We start from the raw sequence: 20,835 nt of genomic DNA, 5'->3' as shown, positions 1-20,835 counted from the left end.
ATTTTTAAAAAGTTTGAAACATGCACAAACCGATACGCACATGAAAATTAATTCTGCCAGAAAGTGAGGGTCACTGCGTATCGAAGCAGCCTCAAGATTAGCATGAGCATGTCAAATAAATGCAGTTGTTTTCATGAAATATTTTAGTATGTCTAATGTAAAATAAAACCTTTGTTTCTATGTACATTTTACTTTCATTTAGATCTCTTTCATTCGATCGCTGTTTTCAATATTGTTTTCGAACCACTGTAAACAATAGCAGCAGGTAGAAGTTGCCAAATTCAGGTGTTCTGCTCGGGGACTGATTAGGAGAGTTGCCGAATCCGTGTTTGGATTTCCACCAGCAGGTAGAAACTGCCGAATGCGTGTGAGCCGACGTATATAATTTTTGTCGGAATGTCAGGCACCGGTAACATGTCCTCAAAAACAAATACGTTCCTTATGAAAATCTTGAGTCGACAGTTAACAGGTTCCTCTGTGTGATAAGTATATGACGCTAACAATGGTGGCCTTTTTTCATGTGGCTGTGGCACCTGCAGAAATTAACTCCGTGTTCGTGGGTAATCTTCCATTCAACGTAAAATAGTGCGTTCTTGCCGTCTTTTGTATGTTTCGTAGTCATTTTAGTTTACACTTACTTATTACATCTACGAACGGTTATAAAATGACGTATTTATCACAACTTGTCGAGTATATTATTCACCTATGTGATGGTAGAGCCATAACGTTAAGAGAGATCTATGCTTTAACATCGTTGCCAGATTCGCCAGGGTAATATTATTGTATTTAAATAATTTCGGCTGAACTCTAAAATGACTTTTTAATGAAAGTTGTTGTATGCGCGCAAATGTCAATGGTCTATAAAATGAACGACCAAGACTATTAGCACGAATTCTAGGCGTCACATTGCACTGAGATACAAAGTAGCAAACTTTTATCGAATTGCACAAATCGACACATATTTGCAAATGAAATAATAAAAACGTTTTTTATTCAGTTCATTGTTGCGTGGTGTTTTCTCACGGTGTTCGCGAGACTTACTACAAAGTGTAAAGTGCGTTGTGCTGCCATCTCTGATGGATATAGTAAAAGATGTCGGCATTGAGTCTTTCACAGAGACAGTTTGCTGTGCTGTGAGAATCAAGATGGCGACCAGCGACGACGAGCCCATGCACCTATACGAAGTGTTTCAAAATTGTTTTAATAAGATTGCAAATAAACAACCCGGTAAGTCTACCATTTGAAATTAATCGACCGATATCATTACATATATAATGGGGCTGCTGACATTGAGAAATGCTGTAGAATGTCTTGCATGCATCATTTCGCTTCTCTGTTTGGTTTCTGTCTCAGACGTTTTGACAGAGGTTTTTGACAGGCGTTTGGCGGAATTCTTGAAAATTAAAGTCTGACTGTTCCATAGAAGCTTTTTCTAACAACAAGTGGCTGATATATCTTGATATATATGCTTCGTTCATACATTTGTTGCGTACAACTTGGTGTGGTATCGACATTGTTTTGGTTTTGGAAGGTCATCACAGACTGCGGTATGAAGCCCAACAACTGTCTGAAAGTAAAGAAAATTGCACACAGACATCATATATGCTAAGTTTCCAATAGAACGTACCGCCATCTGTTTGCTTTCGATGTTTATACTGTGGTTTCTTTGCGTGACAGTGTGATACTGACAGACATTTTCTCCAGATACAACGCTCATGTCATATAATGCTCGTTGTCGTTGCCTAGCTGACTATGCGTGAAATTGACAACAAAATACTTAACATCCACAAGCTGGTATAATGGATTTGAATTGACATAAATCTGCTGGAAACATTTCCTTAGTCCAGTGTATATGTCAATGACTAAAGTGAACTGATAAATTTACAATAATAATGAAGTAGTACGATGAGAAATACCGAAATATTTTTAGAATGATAGCCTTATAATAAAAGATTAATTTTTTTGTAAAGATAACGTGCGACTTACTTTCGTCTCTCAATGTTACTTCCCATGGTGTGAACGAATCAAGCAGTATGAAATGTGACAATTGAGTCTATTTCACGTTCCCAGTGTGTATTATGTTCTCTGAAACATTGATCTGAGGTACTTATTAAAAAAATTGGCCCTGTAAACATGAATTGTAATTACAGTTTTAATTAAATGTAGTCAATGAAGTTGTTTATGTAGTGTCTTGAGCACACTGGTTGTTTTCACCTTGTTTTGATTTTCTTTAAACACAGTATTTCGTCATCAACAGTTTTACCTGTATTAGGTTTGAGACACTTGTTGACAGAGCTAATATCCTAATGGAAGTTGTGTTGATAAATATTTGCAAGTTCTTTACATTCTGCTTTGTGTAAATTAAAACACTAGTCTAAGTGAATAATACTCAGATTAGATCCTGTGTACATAAATTTTGGCATAATTGTTTAGGAAGTCTTAAGTATATTTGGTAAACATGCATATGTCAATGGATGAATTCATGCACACACACATTGATAGGGTTAGTATGTGTTTGACTGTGTTATTTTGCTCTTCTGGTATCCTTTGCAGAATGACTACTATTTCACAGGATTCGTTTATTTTTAAAACAATTGCTCCTGCATTAGCTGTAACGTTCTGTAGTATTGTGAGATTGGTTTATAGGGGACTGTAACTGTCACACTAATTGGTAATAAGTTCACAGGAAATGGGAGATTTTAACGGTGACTGAAATGGCCCACTGGCTCTCTTTCTTGGCCAGACATAAAACTTTTTGTTAATGCTTTTGTAACGTGATACGGGAAGTTGACATTTACTACCCATGCATGAGTTCCTTTTATGGATTACCATATGTTGAAGGGTGGAGGTTGTTCATTTCACTGCTGTGTTAACTTTCTGTGAAACACTCATAATGGTGCCTTATGAGCGTCTGTAAATGAAAATAGCCATGACATGTAGATTGGAATGAGCCCACGTACCCCGCCATCTTGTGCGGTTAATGCTGCTGTCGCTGTCTTGTACAAAGTGGATGGATATATCTCTCTTTAAATCATTTTTTTGAAGCAGTAGAATGAAGTTCTCTACATTGCACTGTTCATTAAATGCTTTGTTTGAGTGGTATTGCCTTGACGTGTGAAATGTAGCTTAATCAGATGTTTCTGTACTCCCTTCTGTGAGAATCCTATGATGGAATTGTGAGAAATCCGGACTCTTCCACAAATAATTTCTCAGTTGACTGTTTCATTCTAAAATACACAAAAATAACAATCCTCACAGTATCTGTCATGTTAGAACTTTGTTTGGGACTCATATTTTCATGCATCATTACATGAAACCATTGATGTCGTGTCTTCTAAAGTGTGTATGATAATCTTTGAAGATGCTATAAATTCAGATTTTTGTGAAGATTAATGTATTTTATTTCTCTCTCTCTCTCTCACACACACACACACACACACACACACACACACACACACACACACACACGGTGTCTTTCCATTTTTGTTTAGTGCAGTCTTGCAAAGTGTTAATGGTTTGGAAACTCATGACCACACAATGAGGAAATTATTTTATTTCCTTTTTTTGATTTCATTCTTTCAGAAGAGTGAATATTTCTGCTAATGCTCTTTTACAAGAGTAAGCATAAGGAGGCCATATGTCAGTGGGTACAAAATAACTACTACAGGTATTTGTGTTCGGGAATAGTACTGGAAAAAATGAAAGTAAATATATGAATTTTGGAATAAATTTGTGTGATGTATGTTCACCCTATTAGCTTGATGGAAGAGCCTCAGCACAGTGTGTCAGAAAATTATCACAACTGTTCAATAATAGTGGTGTTGGTTGTGCTGGTGGTAGCAGAGTTCTTAATTTGTGTACATCACTGGACTACATTGTAGATTTTTTGTAGTTTATGTATGATACACATTAATAAAATACTTGCTGTGCATTTTTAATTTGTGTGGCATAAAGTGCATTAAGTATGGTGCAGGCATAAGTGGTGGGTTATGCTATGGAACTGTATCTCAATACATCCATTTTTTTTCTGCATTCACATTTGTTGAATTCACTAACTCGCAACCAAACTGTCAGTTTCTAACCTGATCGTCAGTTGGGCTATGCAACAGATCAGTCGTGTTGCCACAACCAAGTTCACAGGTGGGGTGGTCTGTAATACTCCAGCATTATTGAGAGAATATTAATTAGAAACTACTTTATACTTTCTCCTACATTTGATGCAGTGACAAAATATTTGAATACAGTTCTACACACAATATAGTTTCAAGTGTTATAGGCTAGTGTGTTCTATTTTACGTTCAGTATGGAAACAAGATGCAAAGGACATTTGTTAGCTAGCTAGCAAACTGCTGCCCAAGCAGTTTTTCTTTTGTTAATATCTAGCTTGGATTTCATGCTCCACTCTTGTTCATTTTGTTTTGGATGGTGGTAGTTCATGTTATTTTTAAGTCATTGCAACAAATTTACTATATTGTGAAATGGCTCATGAGATGTTTCAAAGGGAAGCTTAAATAAAAATGTTCATTATTAAAACCCGTTGCTAACAATGTCGGAAAGCCGTGCAGCATAGTATATGCACATAATTGTTCCGGTGTGTGCATATGTTGAAGCTAAGTTGGACTTGGGAGTATAGTGTATTATTTATAGAAATTGCGTCTCTAAATCACCATGATCAATTCTTGTCACCAGAATATTTGTCTGTCTGGTTCACAAGTGCAGATCATAGGATGATTACTGGATTTCGTTTTCTTAATAGCCATTTTCCAGTACGACAGCAGTAGGTCTATCATAAGCGTATTGTAGAGTATACTGTGTTTGTGTTTTCAATAAAAGAAAACAATTCTTCAGTAAAATGTGTCTGCTTGTGATCCTAACCGATGATTATTCTGTTGTAATCATAAATGCCGTACATTCCTGATAGGCAGATTTAAAAAAGAAAAAAAATGAAACAAGAAAATACACCAGTAGTCGTTCTGAAATTCTCACATTTTAAGTCCCTTCATGCCAAGTAGTATAAAGGTTAGAAAACCTCATTTCATCATTAATCAAAGAACTGTTCTCTGGGAGTACAAACTTCTTGGAAGTTTTGATGTTATAATCACTATGTTACTTTTGTATCACACATTTGTCTGTGAGATACTGTGCAATTTCAGCCTTGTCCATTAAGTTTGTATGCTGTGTATGTTTACCGTTATTCTTGCTTCTGTTGGTGACTGGACAAGCAACATATTTCTGAGTGTGCAAATAAAGACAAGCACTCAATAGAACAAAAAGACCAGTTCAACATTGCAAATTTTTACTTTTTTTTTGGCGGAGGCAAATTTTCAAATCATCATAACATAGTCAAAAAGAGATTTCCAAATATGTCAAAAGTGTGCAATGAACATTTACTGCTATCTGTATGCATTGTAAATGTTCATTGCACATTTTTGACATCTTCAGAAATGCCAGTTTTGTCTATGTTATGATGATTTGAAAATGGATCTTGGCCCAAAACTAGTCATCCAGTAAAAAATTTGCAATTTTGGCCTAGTTTTTTGTTCTGCTGCTTAACAGAAGTTGCTGCCACAAGCTACAGATAAGCATGTTAATACACACTATTGCTCATTCTTGGTGGTATATTTATCACACTCAACACTTCAATACTGTGTTGAATTGTGTGTTCAGAATCACCATGAGATTGTGAGACTTTCTTAACAATGATAAAAGTAGGCTTTAAACATTCCAATTTTCATAAATAAGCTGTTACTTTAATTTCCAGCTTGTGCGGTGGGCATGTCGGACACCGCTCTGAATCTTTTATTCTGTTCTCAGTATTGGTTGAGGTAGTGTTTATCATGCATATTACTAGGTTGATTTTCACTGATGTTGGTTGCAGCCTTCTACCACTAGAGGGCTCCAAATTGTAGCATGTAAAATGGCAGTGTTTTACTTAACGATGTTGGTACAAGAGACACAGCATGCTGTAATCGATTTTAAAACTGCAGTAAATGTGCCTCCAATCGAAATTTCTGAGAAGAATGAGAGCTGTGTATGGTGATAATTGTATCGACATCAGTAGCCTAACCTGCAGTGTTGGGTGTTCAACGTTTTGACCCCCTAGAAACAACAGAGCAACAGTAAAGGTCTACTAAGAAAGTTCACCGACCCCAAAAAAGTTAAAGACCATGTCATCAGCAGAAAAAGTTATGCTTACAGTGTTCTAGTGTTCAAAGTGTGGGGCATTTGGAAATCATATCTAAAGGCATCACCATAAACTCTGCACAGTACTGTGAGACCCTTGGAAAACTGAATGCATGAATGCAAAGAGGTTGTCCACACAAAGAGCACCCTGTGCTTCAGTATGACAATACCAGGCCACACACAGGTGCTGCAGCATCAGCAACAATCTAATTGCCTTGGTTTCACTGTCGTCGATTATCCTCCACACAGTCGTGACCTGGCTGTAACCAATTTTCACCTGTTTCCAAAACTTAACTGTGTGTCGCACAGTGTCCACTACATTGGACAGCTTTGAATGTTTGATTTTTTGACATTTTCGGTCAGTCCTGAGGCTGCAAATGCACACAGTCCACTGCAACGGGCAATCCCATCTGTTTTTGTGCCGTACATGCATTTGCAGTCTCAAGACTGATTGAAAGTGCCAGAGCAGTGACTATTAAAAGCTGTTCACCGCAGTGCAGATCATGTGCCATGGGATTATGGAACACTTCAGAGGATTCACTTCAATAGTGATGAAGCAGTACAAACAGAGGTGAGGTTGTGGCTCTGTCGTCAAACATTTTGCGGTAATGGTGGGAACAAACTGGTATCTTGTTGGGAGAAATGTGCTCATTGCCAGGGGCACCATGTTGGGAAATAAATATTCAGACATGAAGAGTAATTATATAGAATGTTAATAACATTTGTTTATTTAAAAAAACTTCAAGAGTTTTCACTTAAAAAATTCTGGGGCATTACATATTGGCACACCCTTGTAAGTACCAAATTTAGAACCCTTGTATTACCTTCCCATTGCAGTTAATGGCTTTTATCTTAGTTTCACGTTACTTGTTCAAAATTCATCCTTTATGTTGACTTAATATGTTATCTTTTACTAAGGGGTTACTATGAATAACTGCTTAATATAACAGTAAAAAATTTGATACCTCTAGAACAGCATGAAGGGTCTTGTGATCCCTAAAGAGATTTACATTAAAAATCCACATCATGATTAAAGTAAGGCTTGTACTTTTGTGCTCATTAATATTGCATATATACATGGTAATCAAAGCCTTACGTCAAAGGTCTAATACCTTTAGATTACCATTTTGGATTTAAAGAAATCACTTGTCTATCAAGTAATGTGGCCCATCATTAAAATCGTTCAACAGTTGTTCATTTATTTTACTTGTTTGTTCTTAAACATTGATATTAGCCATGGAGTGAATTATTGGTAATTTCAGAAACCATTTTCAGCTGACAGCACTTTTTTCTAGATGTCATTGGTCTAGTTATCTTTGCAAATTCCTTAAATACGTATTTTGTATTTTTAGTTGTGCAGTGTGACATCTGCCTCTTCATTCCAGTCTTCCTGCTATACTGCCCTTTGTTGTTTCCCATTTGTGAGTTCATTTGCCAGTTGAAGAGTGAATGCCTTCCCCTTTTGGTTATTTGCTAGTAAGTGATACATGCATTTATTGCTGCTATGTCTAGGATATTGTAAGAGAGATACATCAGCCATCTCCTGCAAGGAGTCGTAGTCAATCATTTGATCCACATCATTCATATCATATTTTATGGTGTTATAGATGGTAACACTTTCTGCTTTCTTCTTTCTTTGTCACTCATAGCAGCTTCCAGATGTGATGTGCTGAGAATAATGAAGTTGTTATTCTTCTACCCTTTGTAACTCTTTGGCTTCATTCTGGCTTATCATTTTTTTTCTCAAGGTGATGAAGTGTAAATCAAAACAGTTCTTCTTCACACAGTTGGGGATATCTCAGGAAAGCTTGTTCATTCTTCCTGCTTACATTTCCTTCTGTTGAAGTGAAGAAGCTGTCTGCTGGGACATCCATTCCTTCATTTAGAAATGGTTCCATGAGACAAAGTGTGATACACCAATAGCTGATTGTCGGGTCAGCCTTCGTTCTCACCATTGTAGAGGAAGGAATTGCAAAAGCACTTTGATGCCTTGCCTATAGCTATCCAAAACCTGTGTCCACATCTGTCAGATTTATTTGGCATAAATTGGAGAAACCCGCACCTGATTTTACCTGGAAGTAACTGTTGATAAAGTGTAATACTCTCACAGGGACAGGAGCAGCTGAGATAATTTTGCATTAACTTCTTCCATATTCCATTTCCTTGCAGGTGTGCATCTGGGATAGCAATATTTCATCTTCTGGTATTTCAGAAATAACATTTAACTTGTCAGCAGGAATGTGATGAGCTCAGAACATCTCGTCAAATCGAAGAAATCTGATAAGTTTGAGGAACCTTTCTCTAGTCATTTTACCCCATGATAAAATTTGGCCCCCAGGTGCACAATCAAGTCATCCAGGGACATGCCTTCAGCAGAAAAAGCACCTCTGGCATACATGATATCAGTCATTGGCTCCGATTTCCGAAGTAACATTAATGACAGTCATGTACTCAGTGACAGGTATATGCTGTGAGGCCCTTTTTCCAGATGATGGCATGATAGGAAGCTTCCTTTCCTCTCCATCTTCAGCAGTCATCATCACTGTTGGATCAGTTATCAGTTCACTTCTCTGACTGCGGCTGTTGTGAAGAGAATTGATACACCTGGCAGGGTAGTGACAGTATCTCTTCATTCTCACTCTGACCATCATCTGTTGTCTCTTGAGGAAAATCATCAAAACCATAAGGCACATCACATTTCATTATCTGTGTTCTTCTGAATATACTAAATTTCTCACTTACTAAGACGATGCTGCTGTGACACATGCCTCTTATAGGCAAAAAATGCTGACAAGACCAATAACGTCAATATTACCGAAACATTCAATCACAGTGTCAGGCACCCTAACCTTTCTGATAATGTGTGGATACTTCCTGTGCTCAAATTATTCTCAAGACCGTGACCTTGCTGAAACCCAAGGTAAACAGCTCAGAGTTATTTAGTGAGTCAAGGAACATACATTGGAAAGAGAAATTAGATCCCATCAAAGAGGATGTGTTCATTGCAGTTGACAAAAATATTCTCTCTATTGAGGTCAAATTTAAATGTGACAGTGAAGTTATCTGGGCACTTAAAACAGGTCTAGATGAAATCAAGTTACTTATCTTATGCTTTTACCGGCCACTAAATTCCGTGTGACAGCTTTAGAACCATTCAGAGAAAGTCTACGCTCAGTGGTGCGTAAATACCCAAATCATGAAATATTAATTGGAGGACACATCAACCAACCAAGTATAGACTAGGACGTCCGTGGATTCACTGCAGGGGTTACAGACAGATTACCTCGAAAGTTCCTTTGAAAACGTTTTCTGAAATCTGTCTTGAGCAGCTAATTCAACAACTCACACGCCGTGGAAACATTCATTTTAAACCTTGTTGCTACAGGCAGACATGACCTAATGAATGGCATCTGTATAGAGACAGGATTGGTGACTGGTGATATCATCATAGCAACTTTGGTTACTAAAGTGGATAAATTAATCTAGAAGGCTAGGAGAGTATTTCTGATAGAGAGAGCAGGTAGGCAGTTGTTAGCACCCACTTAGACAGTGAGAGGACATTTATTTAGTTCCAGTGCGATGGACGCAGAGGAATTATGGGCAACGTGTGTATGGATTGTAAATCGTGCTCTGGAGACGTACACTATGTGATCAAAAGTATCCGGATATCTGGCTGAAAATGACTTAAAATTTCGTGGCGCCCTCCATCGATTATGCTGGTACTCGATATGGTGTTGGCCCACCCTTAGCCTTGACAGCTTCCACTCTCACAGGCATACATTCCGTCAGGTGCTGGAAAGTTTCTTGGGGAATGGCAGGCGATTCTTCACGGAGTGCTGCACTGAGGAGAGGTATTGAGACCTGGCATGAAGTCGGCATTCCAAAATGTCCCAAAGGTGTTCTGTAGGATTTGGGTCATGACTCAGTGCAGGCCAGTCCATAACAGAGGTATTATTATCATGTAACCGCTCCACTACAGGCGGTGCATTATGAACAGTTACTCAATCGTGTTGAAAGATACAATTGCCATTCCTGAATTGCTCTTCAACAGTGGGAAGCAAAAAGGTGTTTAAAACATCATTGTAGGCCTGTGCTGTGATAGTGCCACACACAACGAGGAGCGCAAGTCCCCTTGATGAAAAACACGACCACACCGTAACACCACCGCCTCCGAATTTTACTGTTAGCACTTCACATACTAGCAGATGATGTTCAACGGGCATTCGAAATACACACACCCTGCCATCGGATGGCCACATTGTGTACTGTGATTCGTCACTCCACACAACGTTTTTCCACTGTTCAATCGTCCAGTGTTTACACTTTTACAGAAAGCGAGGCATAGTTTGCCATTTACCGGAATGATGTGTGGCTTATAGCCAGCTGCCTGACCATGAAATCCAAGTTTTCTCACCTCCCGCCGAACTGTCGTAGTACTTGCAGTGGATCCTGATGCAGTTTGGAATTCCTGTGTGATGGTCTGGATAGATGTCTACCAGTTACACATTACGAACCTCTTCAAGTATCGGCGGTCTCTGTCAGTCAACAGATGAGGTCGGCCTGTACGCTTGTGTGCTGTATGTGTCCCTTCACATTTCCACGTGACTATCACATAGGAAACAGTGGACGTAGGGGCATTTTGAAGTGTGGTAATCTCACGTACAGACGTATGACCCAGGTGACACCCAATCACCTGACCACGGTTGAAGTCCATGAGTTCTGGGGAGCACACCATTCTGCTCTCTCACAATGTCTAATGACTACTGAGGTCGCTAATACGGAGTACCTGGCAGTAGGCGGCAGTGCATTGCACCTAATATGAAAAACGTATGTTTATGGGGTGTTCGGATACTTTTGATTGCATAGTGTATGTGCTGGGTAAGTGGATTGAGAATGGAAGATGCCACTGTGGGTTAACAATGAAATTCACAATATGCAGAAGAAACAAAGGCTGTTGGACTCGCAGTTCAAAAGAGAAGACACAAATGAAAACAGGTAAAAGTTACTATAAATTTGCGTGTCTGTGAAAAGATCGATGCACGAAGGTTGCAACTACCACCACTTCATGCCTTAGCAAAAGACTTATGTGAGAACCTGAAAAAATTTAGATCCAGTGTAAAATCGCAATGTGGATCTAAAGCTTCTAGCCCATCAGTTGTTGCCAGTCTGATGTGGCATTAGAAGATAAAAAAATTAAGCCAAGGTCTTAAGTTTTGCATTTTAAAAAAATTGTTCACATAGGAGAATCGTGCAAATATACCGTTGTTTGACCATCACACAAACTCCTGTGTGGAGGACATAGTAATAATGATCCCTGGTGTAGAAAAACAATTGAAAGAGTTGAAAGCAAATAAGTTGTCACATTCTGATGGAACCCCAGTTTGGTTTTACAAAGAATACTCTACAGTATAGACCCCTTACTTAGCTTGTGTTTATTGTGGATCTCTCGTGCAGCGCAAGCCCCAAGTGACTGGAATGAAGCACAGTTGACTCCTGTTTATAAGAAGGGTAAAGGAACAAACTGTCAAAAGTACCGACCAGTGGCTTTAACATCGGTTTGCTACAGAATACTTGAACATATTATCAATTCGAATATAATAAATTTCCTTGAAAGAGAAAAGCTTCTGTCCACAAATTAGCATAGACTTGAAACCATAGCTCGTGTGAAACTCTGCTTGCTCTTTGCTCACATGATATCCTGCGGACTATGGACGAAAAGCAACATGCAGATTGCATATTTCAGTGTTTCCAAACATCATTTGACATGGTGCCTCGTTGCAGACTGTTTACGAAGGTGCAAGCATATGGAATAAGTTCACAGATGCGTGTGTGGCTGTAAGACTTCCTAAGTAATAGAACTAGGTATGTTGTCCTTGATGGCGAGTATTGATCATAGATAAGGGTATCATCAGAAGTGCCCAGAGAAGTGTGATAGAACTGCTGACATTTTCTATATACTGGGTGATCAAAAAGTCAGTATAAATTTGAAAACTTAATAAATCACAGAATAATGTAGATTGAGAGGCACAAATTGACACATATGCTTGGAATTACATGGGGTTTTATTAGAACCAAAAAGTACAAACGTTCAAAAAATGTCCGACAGATGGCACTTCATCTGATCAGAATAGCAATAGTTACCATAACAAAGTAAGACAAAACAAAGATGATGTTCTTTACAGGAAATGCTCAATATGTCCACCATCATTCCTCAACAATAACTTTAGTCGAGGAATAATGTTGTGAACATCACTGTAAAGCATGTCCGGAGTTATGGTGAGGCATTGGCATCGGATGTTGTCTTTCAGCATCCCAAGAGATGTCAGTCGATCACGATACACTTGCAACTTCAGGTAACCCCAAAGCCAATAATCGCACGGACTGAGGTCTTGGAACCTGGGAGGCCAAGCATGGCGAAAGTGGCGGCTGAGCACACGATCATCACCAGGCGACGCGCACAAGAGATCTTTCACGCGTCTAGCAATATGGGGTGTTTTTTGTTCTAATAAAACCCCATGTCATTCCAAGTATGTGTGTCAATTTGTACCTCTCTATCTACATTATTCCATGGTTTATTAAATTTTCAAATTTATACTGACGTTTTGATCACCCAGTACATAAATGGTCTGGTGGAGAGGGTACATAGCAGCCTGCTGCTTTTTGCTGATAGTGCTGCGGTGTATGGGAAGGTGTCATTGTTGAGTGAATGTAGGAGGATCCAGATGACGTAAACAATATTTCTCTAAAGGTAAAAAATGTAAGCTAATGCAGATGAGTAGGAAAAACTAAATCATAATGTTCGAATACAGCATGAGCAGTGTACTGCTCGACACAGTCATGTCGATTAATTATCTAGGTATAACACTGCAAAGCCGTGGGAGATGGAATGAGCATGTAAGGATTGTAGTAGGGAAGACGAGTGGTTGACTTTGGTTCATTTGGAGAATTTTAGGAAAAAAATGGGGTTCATCTCTAAAGTGCCCACTGTAGGACACTAGTGTGACCCATATTATAATAATATTTGGGATCTGCACCAGGTCAGATTAAAGTAATAAATCACAGCAATTCAGAGGTGGACTGCCAGGTTTGTTACCGGTGGGTTCAAATAACGCACAAGTATTGCAGAGATGCTTCGGGAACTCAAATGGGAATCACTGGAGGGAAGACTACATCCTTTTTGATGAGCGCTATTGAGAAAATTTAGAGAACTGACATTTGAGGCTGACTGCAGAGTGACTCTACTGCCACCAACATACATTTCACGTAAGGACCATGAGGGTAAGATTAGACAGATTAGGGCTCGTACTGTGGCATATAAACAGTCGTTTTCCCTTGTGCTATTTGTGAGCGGAACAGGAAGGGAAATGACTAGTAGCGGAACAGTGTGGCCCTTTCCATGTGCTGCATGGTGGCTTGTGGAATACATATGTAGAGGTAGAAAATGCTGTTCATATACCTTTGTAATTATGGCACCAGTAACATACTAAAAAGGAGTTACAGTATGATTTAGTTGACCCCACCAGTTGTTCAGTATTTACTTCATAAAATTTTCATAAATGTGTGCAAACCCAGTGTTGTCAGAAGTAGAATACAAAGGAAAATTAATGAAGTTTGTTGGGAAAATGTTAAAAAAGTAACTTAATTATTGCAGAAATGAAAGTAGAAAAGTTCCGTTTTACACCATTTGCTGCTCTAGTGTTCTACTTTGTTCCTGCATGTTTAAATGGAGGTATGCTGTTCAGTAGTAATAACACATTTGTGACTTCATAGTATTTATTTTTTTGCAGAATCAGAAGCAATGATACTGTCATTTCGTGTATCATACAGAAGAGCTTTAAGACAACTGCTATATAAAAATAAAACAAGATTTCTATGTATACTATTAAGATATGTTGCTCGGTGGCTCAGTTGAAGTCGGATCAGAAATCCAAATGTTCAGGTTTTGAGTCTTGAATCCCATACTGAGAAGTAACTCTCAAATCAGGCACTGCACTACAAATGTAAAAATTGCCAACTTGCATAGTTTCTTAAAGTGCCTTCCTCCCTCCTTGGGATTGATCGGAGATGAATTGCCAATCAAAGTAGAATAAACAAGAGCCACATCATTCTCAGAGAGTGCTTATCTGTGCATATCAGAAATAGAAAAGGTTAATGTGATATCAGAAAACTGCAAAAGCATCCGTGATAAGATACCAGAATTAGAATTGTATGTTAAAGGTAATAATCCACAGATAGTATTATTAACAACTGGTCAGTTGAAACCAGAAGTGAATAACCATGAAATACTAAATTCAGATTGGAATATTTGTCGTACGGATAAGTTAGACGCTGAAAGGGCGGCGTATTTATAGCTGTAGAGAATCTTATAATATCTACTGTGGTTATCATGGAGTCAAAATGGAAAGTAATCTGGGTGATTTTAAGCATCAAAGGTGGGTTAAAAATGGCAGTCGGATGGTTTTATAGACAGCCTGTATCAGGAGCTGTAGTGATAGTGCTTCAGTGGCAACTTGCAAAATTTTGTGACTAAGTTTCCTGATTGTCTTATTGAAATTTGGGGTGGCTGCAACTTGACAGTTATAGAATGGGAAAGTAATGCGATCAAAACTGGTGCCAGGGGCAGGAATTTGTGTGACATTATTCTGAATGCCGTGCCCAAACATTAATTGAAGCAGACGGAGAATCAATTTGAGAAGGTAAAGTCGTAGACTTCTTAGCAACACATGGACCTGTGTTTTTCAAATAGTTGCTGTAGAGAAGGGTATCAGTGATCATAGGGCTGTGATAGCAACCATGACCATGAGTTTTACAAGGAATTGTTGAGAAAAGTTGGAAAATATTTTTACTTAGCGAGAGTGATGGGACACAAATTGCCACCACAGATTCAGAAAATATCGTTCTTGTGCAACACAGCAAGCTCTTTATTCCCATGAAGTAATAAGTGCTGTCGACAAGGGATCTCAGATTGATTCCATATTCCTAGATTTCCAGAAGGCTTTTGATACCGTTCCTCACAAGCAACTATTAATCAAATTGCGTGCATATGGAGTATCGTCTCAGTTGTATGACTGGATTCGTGATTTCCTCTCAGAGAGGTCACAGTTCGTAGTGATAGACGGTAAATCATCGAGGAGAACAGAAGTGACATCTGGCGTTCTGCAAGGTGGTGTCATAGGCCCTATGCTGTTCCTGATTTACATAAATGATCTAGGTTATAATCTGGGTAGCCCCCTTAGATTGTTTGCAGATGACGCTGTAATTTGCTATCTAGTAAAATCATCAGACGATCAATTCCAATTACAAAATGATCTAGAGAGAATTTCTGTATGGTGCGAAAAGTGGCAATTGGCACTAAACAAAGAAAAGTGCGAGGTCCTCCACATGCGTACTAAAAGAAATCCGATAAATTTTGGGTATGCAATAAATCGCACAAACCTAAGGGCTGTCAATTCGACTAAATACCTATGAATTACAATTATGAGCAACATAAATTGGAAAGACAACATAGATAATATTGTGGGGAAGGCAAAACAAAGACTGCGCTTTGTGGGCAGAACCCTTAGGAGATGCGACAAACCCACTAAAGAGACAGCCTACATTACGCTTGTCTGTTCTCTGCTGGAATATTGCTGCGTGGTATGGGATCCTTACCAGGTAGGATTGACAGAGGACATCAAAGAAGGGCAGCTCGTTTCATGTTATCATGCAATTGGGGTGAGAGTGTCACTGATATGATACATGAGTTGGTGTGGCAGTCACTGAAACAGAGGCGGTTTTCTTCGCAGCGAGAGCTATTTACAAAATTTCAATCGCCAACTTTCTCTTCCGAATGCGAAAATATTTTGTTGACACCCACCTATCTAGAGAGAAATGATCATCATAATAAAATAAGAGAAATTAGAGCTCAAACGGAAAGATTTAGGTGTTCCTTTTTCCCACATGACATTCAAAATTTGAATGGTAGAGTAGTAGTATGAAAATGGTTCGATGAACCCTCTGACAGGCACTTAAGTGTGAATTGCAGAGTAACCATGTAGATGTAGATTGCTGAGTGTCTGAGTAGTCAACATCAGGTATTCAGTGCTGAGGATGAATATGTGGAATACAAATTGAAAAAAATTCAAGAGCATTGTTCAGTATGCATTAGACAAACATGTTCCGAGCAAGTTCTTTATGGATGGGAAAGACCTACTTTAATAGCCATGTTTGAAAACTATGTAAACAGAGAGAGCTTCATCGCTGAGCCAAGAGAAGTCAAAACTTAGCAGGCAGACAAAAGCTAAGCGAAGCAAAAATGAGCATAGGGAGAGCAACGAGAAAAGCATCAGTGACTTCAAAATTAAAATTTTGCCAACTGATCTGACTAAAAACCCTGAGTGGATTTGGTCTATATAAGTGCAGTAAGCAGATTGAAATCGTCTGTTGAGTCACTCAGGGACTATACTGGCATTGAAATAAGAGAGAAGCCTGAAATACTGAATTCAGTCTTCCAAAATTGTGTCACTATGGAAGATAGTGATACAGTCCCTCATTTCAATCATTGTATGAACCCTGAAATGGCAGATACCCAGATAAGTGATTGTGGAATAGAAAAGCAGCTACAATTGCTTAGTAGTGGAAAGGCATCAGGACCAGGTGAAATACCTGTAAAATTCTACGGAAATTATGCAAAAGAACTTGCTCACCTTCCAGCAGGAGTTTATCGTAGGTTGCTGTATCAGTAAAGGTTACCTAGTAACCAAAAAAAGTGAGTGTCATTTCCGTTTGAAAAAAGGGTCATAGGACAGATGCGCATAATTGTAGGTCTATATTGCTGACTTCAGTTTTGAATATGTTGTATGGTATTTATTATAAAATTTTTGGATAAAAAAAAATAAAAAAAAATATTCATTCTGCAAACAGAGATCTTGCAAAACTCGGCTCACTCTGTTCCTCCCAGCGATCCCAGTGCTGTAGAGATCAGCATAAATTGATGTCATGTTCCTAGATTTCAGGAAATCCTTCCTGCACTGCCGTTTACTGAAAGAAATACAAGCTTATTGAGTATCGAACTAGATTTGCGATTGGATTAAAGTCTTCCTTGCAGAGAGAACTCAACACTTCGCTCTTAATGGAACAAAATTGACAGGTGTAATGGTAATTTCAGGGGTACCCCAACAAAGTGTGATAGGACCATTACTGTCCACAATGTATACAAATGATTTTCTAGAAAATGTTGGAAACTCTGTAAGACTATTTGCAGTTGATACGGTTGTCTACAAGAAGGTTTGCAATGCCAGATTTTCAAAAGTACCTGCAGAGGACAGAAGAGTGGTGCAGGGACTGGTAGTTGACCCTGAATGTAAATAAGTCTAACATATTCTGTGATCACTTACCTTGGTATTTGCCATTTCTGTGTGTATATGATGATTGAAAGGAGGGACTGTGTTACGGTCTTGCACGCTGAACATAGGAGGAGAAATCCACTACTTTATAATTACACCATTGACGATGAAATGCTGGAAACAGTATCTACCATAAAATATCTAGAAGTAACCATCCAGAGGGACCTTAAAAGGAATGACCACATAAAACAAATAATAGGTAAAGCAGATGCTAGACTGCGATTCATAGGAAGAATCTTACAGAAATGTTACTCATTCATGAAAGAAGTGGTTTACAAGACACTTGCATGACCGATTCTTGAGTATTGCTCATCACTCTGGGACCCTTACATGTAGGACTGATTTGGGGGGGGGGGGGGGATGGGGGAGGGAGAGAGAGAGAGAGAGAGAGAGAGAGAGAGAGAGAGAGAGAGAGAGAGAGAGAGAGAGACCCATGAAGAGCAGTGCATTTCGTCACAAGATCGTTCAGTTGACAGTAGAGCATTACAGAGATGTTCAACAAACTCCAGTGGCAGGCACTATAAGAGCAGCGTTGTGTGTCACAGAGTGGTTTATCACTGAAATTCCAGGATTGTATGGGATGAGGTGGATAATATATTAAATCCTCCCACATACGTCTTGCGAAATGACCATGATGAGAAATTACAGCTACTGCAGAGGTTTACTGACAATCATTTATTCCACACCATTCATGAATGGGACAGGAAAAGGGGAATCACGTAGTGGTGTCAGAAGTATCTTCCATCACACGTAATCAGGTGGCTTGTTAAGTAATGCTGTAGACATAGTGATGAAAGGTTAGACTAAAGTTTATCAGCACTAGAACTTTGTGGAAACACTGTTACTCAATTCGAGAAATTAAAAATCACCCTTCAAATGATCTATTTTGTATTTTCTAATATTTCCTGAATTTATTACTCCCTTTTTGCCAATCAAACAATGAACTCCATTTAAATTTCCTACCTTTCTTCTGTACATGTGAATAACTTGACTTTTTCAGGAAGTTGGATATTTGAAAGTAATGGTACATTGTTTGTTGAATGAACACAACTTCTGCACAAAAATGAATGTTACCGTTATTTTTTCTGAGCAGTTTCTTCCTACTATAGCACACTCTAAAGTGTTACAAGGTAGCTTATTATTGTTGTTTTTCATCCCTGTTTGGTCTTTGGCTCTTCCGTTTCATGTATATTTATGTACTCATATGGTCCACAGCGCAATGCAAGCATTTCTAGTTAGTGCAATTTTTAACGACCTGCATGTTAGGTGTCATAAGAGCAACTGTCTTCACTGACTACTTGTAGGATACTATATTGGTGAAAAGAGAGATTCCAGCTGACAGATCTATCACCATGAAACACACACATGCACTCTCTCTGTGACACACAACTGAGATGTTTGGAATGTAACAGAGGACATCGGCCTAATATCTGCTGATCTTAGGCCATATGCCATCATTTCTCCTCCCCATGCTGGACATTTAAAGTTAAAATTATTTCAACAGATAACCTGCCAAGAAAAATCAGCATTCTGTCAAACGGAAGTATCCAACCTTTTAAATGTTAGCTATAGTATCTTATTACACCTAAGATCACTTAAAATATACAGTACTCAGATGACCAGTTTCAACTTTTGATTTCCATCTCCAGATGTGATTTCTCCTTATGTAGGTGGACACCAACAAAATATTTTCGCACTCTAAGGAGAAATTTGGTGACGAAAATTTCATGAGAAGATCCTCCCGCAAAGAAAAATGGCTTTATTTCCCATGTCCTCCATCAGTCCTATGTGACGCGGATACCATGCACAGTGACACTCCAGGAGATGGTGGGCAAGTGTAGACCTAATGTAAGCACTCCCTTTAGTAGCCTTTGCATTTTCTAGGTGTTCCATCAATAAATCACAGCCTATGGTTTACTTTCCCCACATTGTCATAATCACATATTAGGACAGACTGAAACTAAAGTATTATCATGTGCTACTTAAATCTTAATTTCAGTTTCTTCTGATATATGATTATATGATATACACTGAAGAGCGAAAGAAAGTGCTACACCTGCCTAATATCATGTAGGGCCCCCATGAGTACGCAGAAGTGCCGCAACACGATGTGGTATGGACTCAACTAATGTCTGAAGTAATGCTGGAGGGAATTAACACCATGAATCCTGCAGTGGTGTCCATAAATCTGTAAGAGTACGAGGGGATGGAAATCTCCACTGAACAGTACGTTGCAAGGCATTCCAGATATGCTCAATAATGTTCATGTATGGTGAGTTTTATGGCCAGCAGAAATGATTAAACTCTGAAGTGTGTTCGTGGAGCCACTCTGTAACAATTCTGGACGAGTGGGGTGTCGCATTGTTCTGCCACAATTGCCCTAGTCCATCAGAATGCACAATGGACATAAATGGATGCAGGTGATCAGACAGTATGCTTATGTACATGTCACCTGTCAGAGTCGTATCTAGACGTAATGGGGGGGGGGGGGTCCCATATCACTCCAACTGCACACGCCGCACACCATAAGAGCTTCCAACAGCTTGAACAGTCCTCTGCTAACATGCACGAGTCCATGGATTCGTGAGGTTGTCTCCATACCTGTACAAGTCCATATGCTAGATGCAATTTGAGATGAGACTGGTCTGACCAAGCAACAGCTTTCCAGTTATCAACAGTCCAATGTCTGAATTGATGGGCGCAGGTGAGGCATAAAGCTTTGTATCGTGCAGTCATGAATGGCACATGAGTGGGCATTTGTCTCCGAAAGCCCATATCGATGACGTTTTGTTGAATGGTTTGCAAGCTGACATTTGTTGATGACCCAGCATTGAAATCTGTAGCATTTTGTGAAAGGATTGCACTTGGGTCACATGGAATGATTCTCTTCAGTCGCCGTTGGTCCCGTTCTTGCAGGGTCTTTTTCTGGCCACAGTGATGTCAGATATTTGATGTTTTATCAGATTCCCGATATCCACGGTACACTCGTGAAATGGTCGTATGGGAAAATCCCCACTTAATTGCTACCTCGAAGATGCTGTGTACCACCGCTCGTGCACTGACTATAACACCACGTTCAAACTCACTTAAATCTTGATAAACTGCCATTGTAGGAGCAGTAACCGATCTAACAATGGTGCCAGACACTTGTTGTCTTACGTAGGTGTTCCCGACTACAGAGCCATATTCTGCCTGTTTACGTATCTCTGTATTTGAATATAGATGCCTATACCAGTTTCTTTGGTGCTTTAGTGCTTAATTCATTGAC

General features: G+C 39.0%; 1 protein-coding gene across 1 annotated transcript in view; it reads left to right on the top strand.

Annotated features, from left to right (window-relative positions):
• The first annotated feature begins 1,139 nt into the window (after positions 1-1,139).
• LOC124556532 (transcription factor 12) overlaps positions 1,140-20,835 on the top strand; it is a 732,435-nt gene continuing 712,739 nt past the window's right edge. Inside the window, exon 1 of the mRNA XM_047130486.1 lies at positions 1,140-1,227. Coding sequence (XP_046986442.1) covers positions 1,146-1,227 — 82 coding nt within the window. The 5' untranslated portion in view covers positions 1,140-1,145. The remainder of the gene's footprint in view (positions 1,228-20,835) is intronic.

Source organism: Schistocerca americana, chromosome X (assembly GCF_021461395.2).
Source record: "Schistocerca americana isolate TAMUIC-IGC-003095 chromosome X, iqSchAmer2.1, whole genome shotgun sequence".
Taxonomy (NCBI): domain Eukaryota; kingdom Metazoa; phylum Arthropoda; class Insecta; order Orthoptera; family Acrididae; genus Schistocerca; species Schistocerca americana.
Note: the sequence above shows the minus strand (reverse complement) of the source record. Positions and strands in the feature narration are given on the sequence as shown.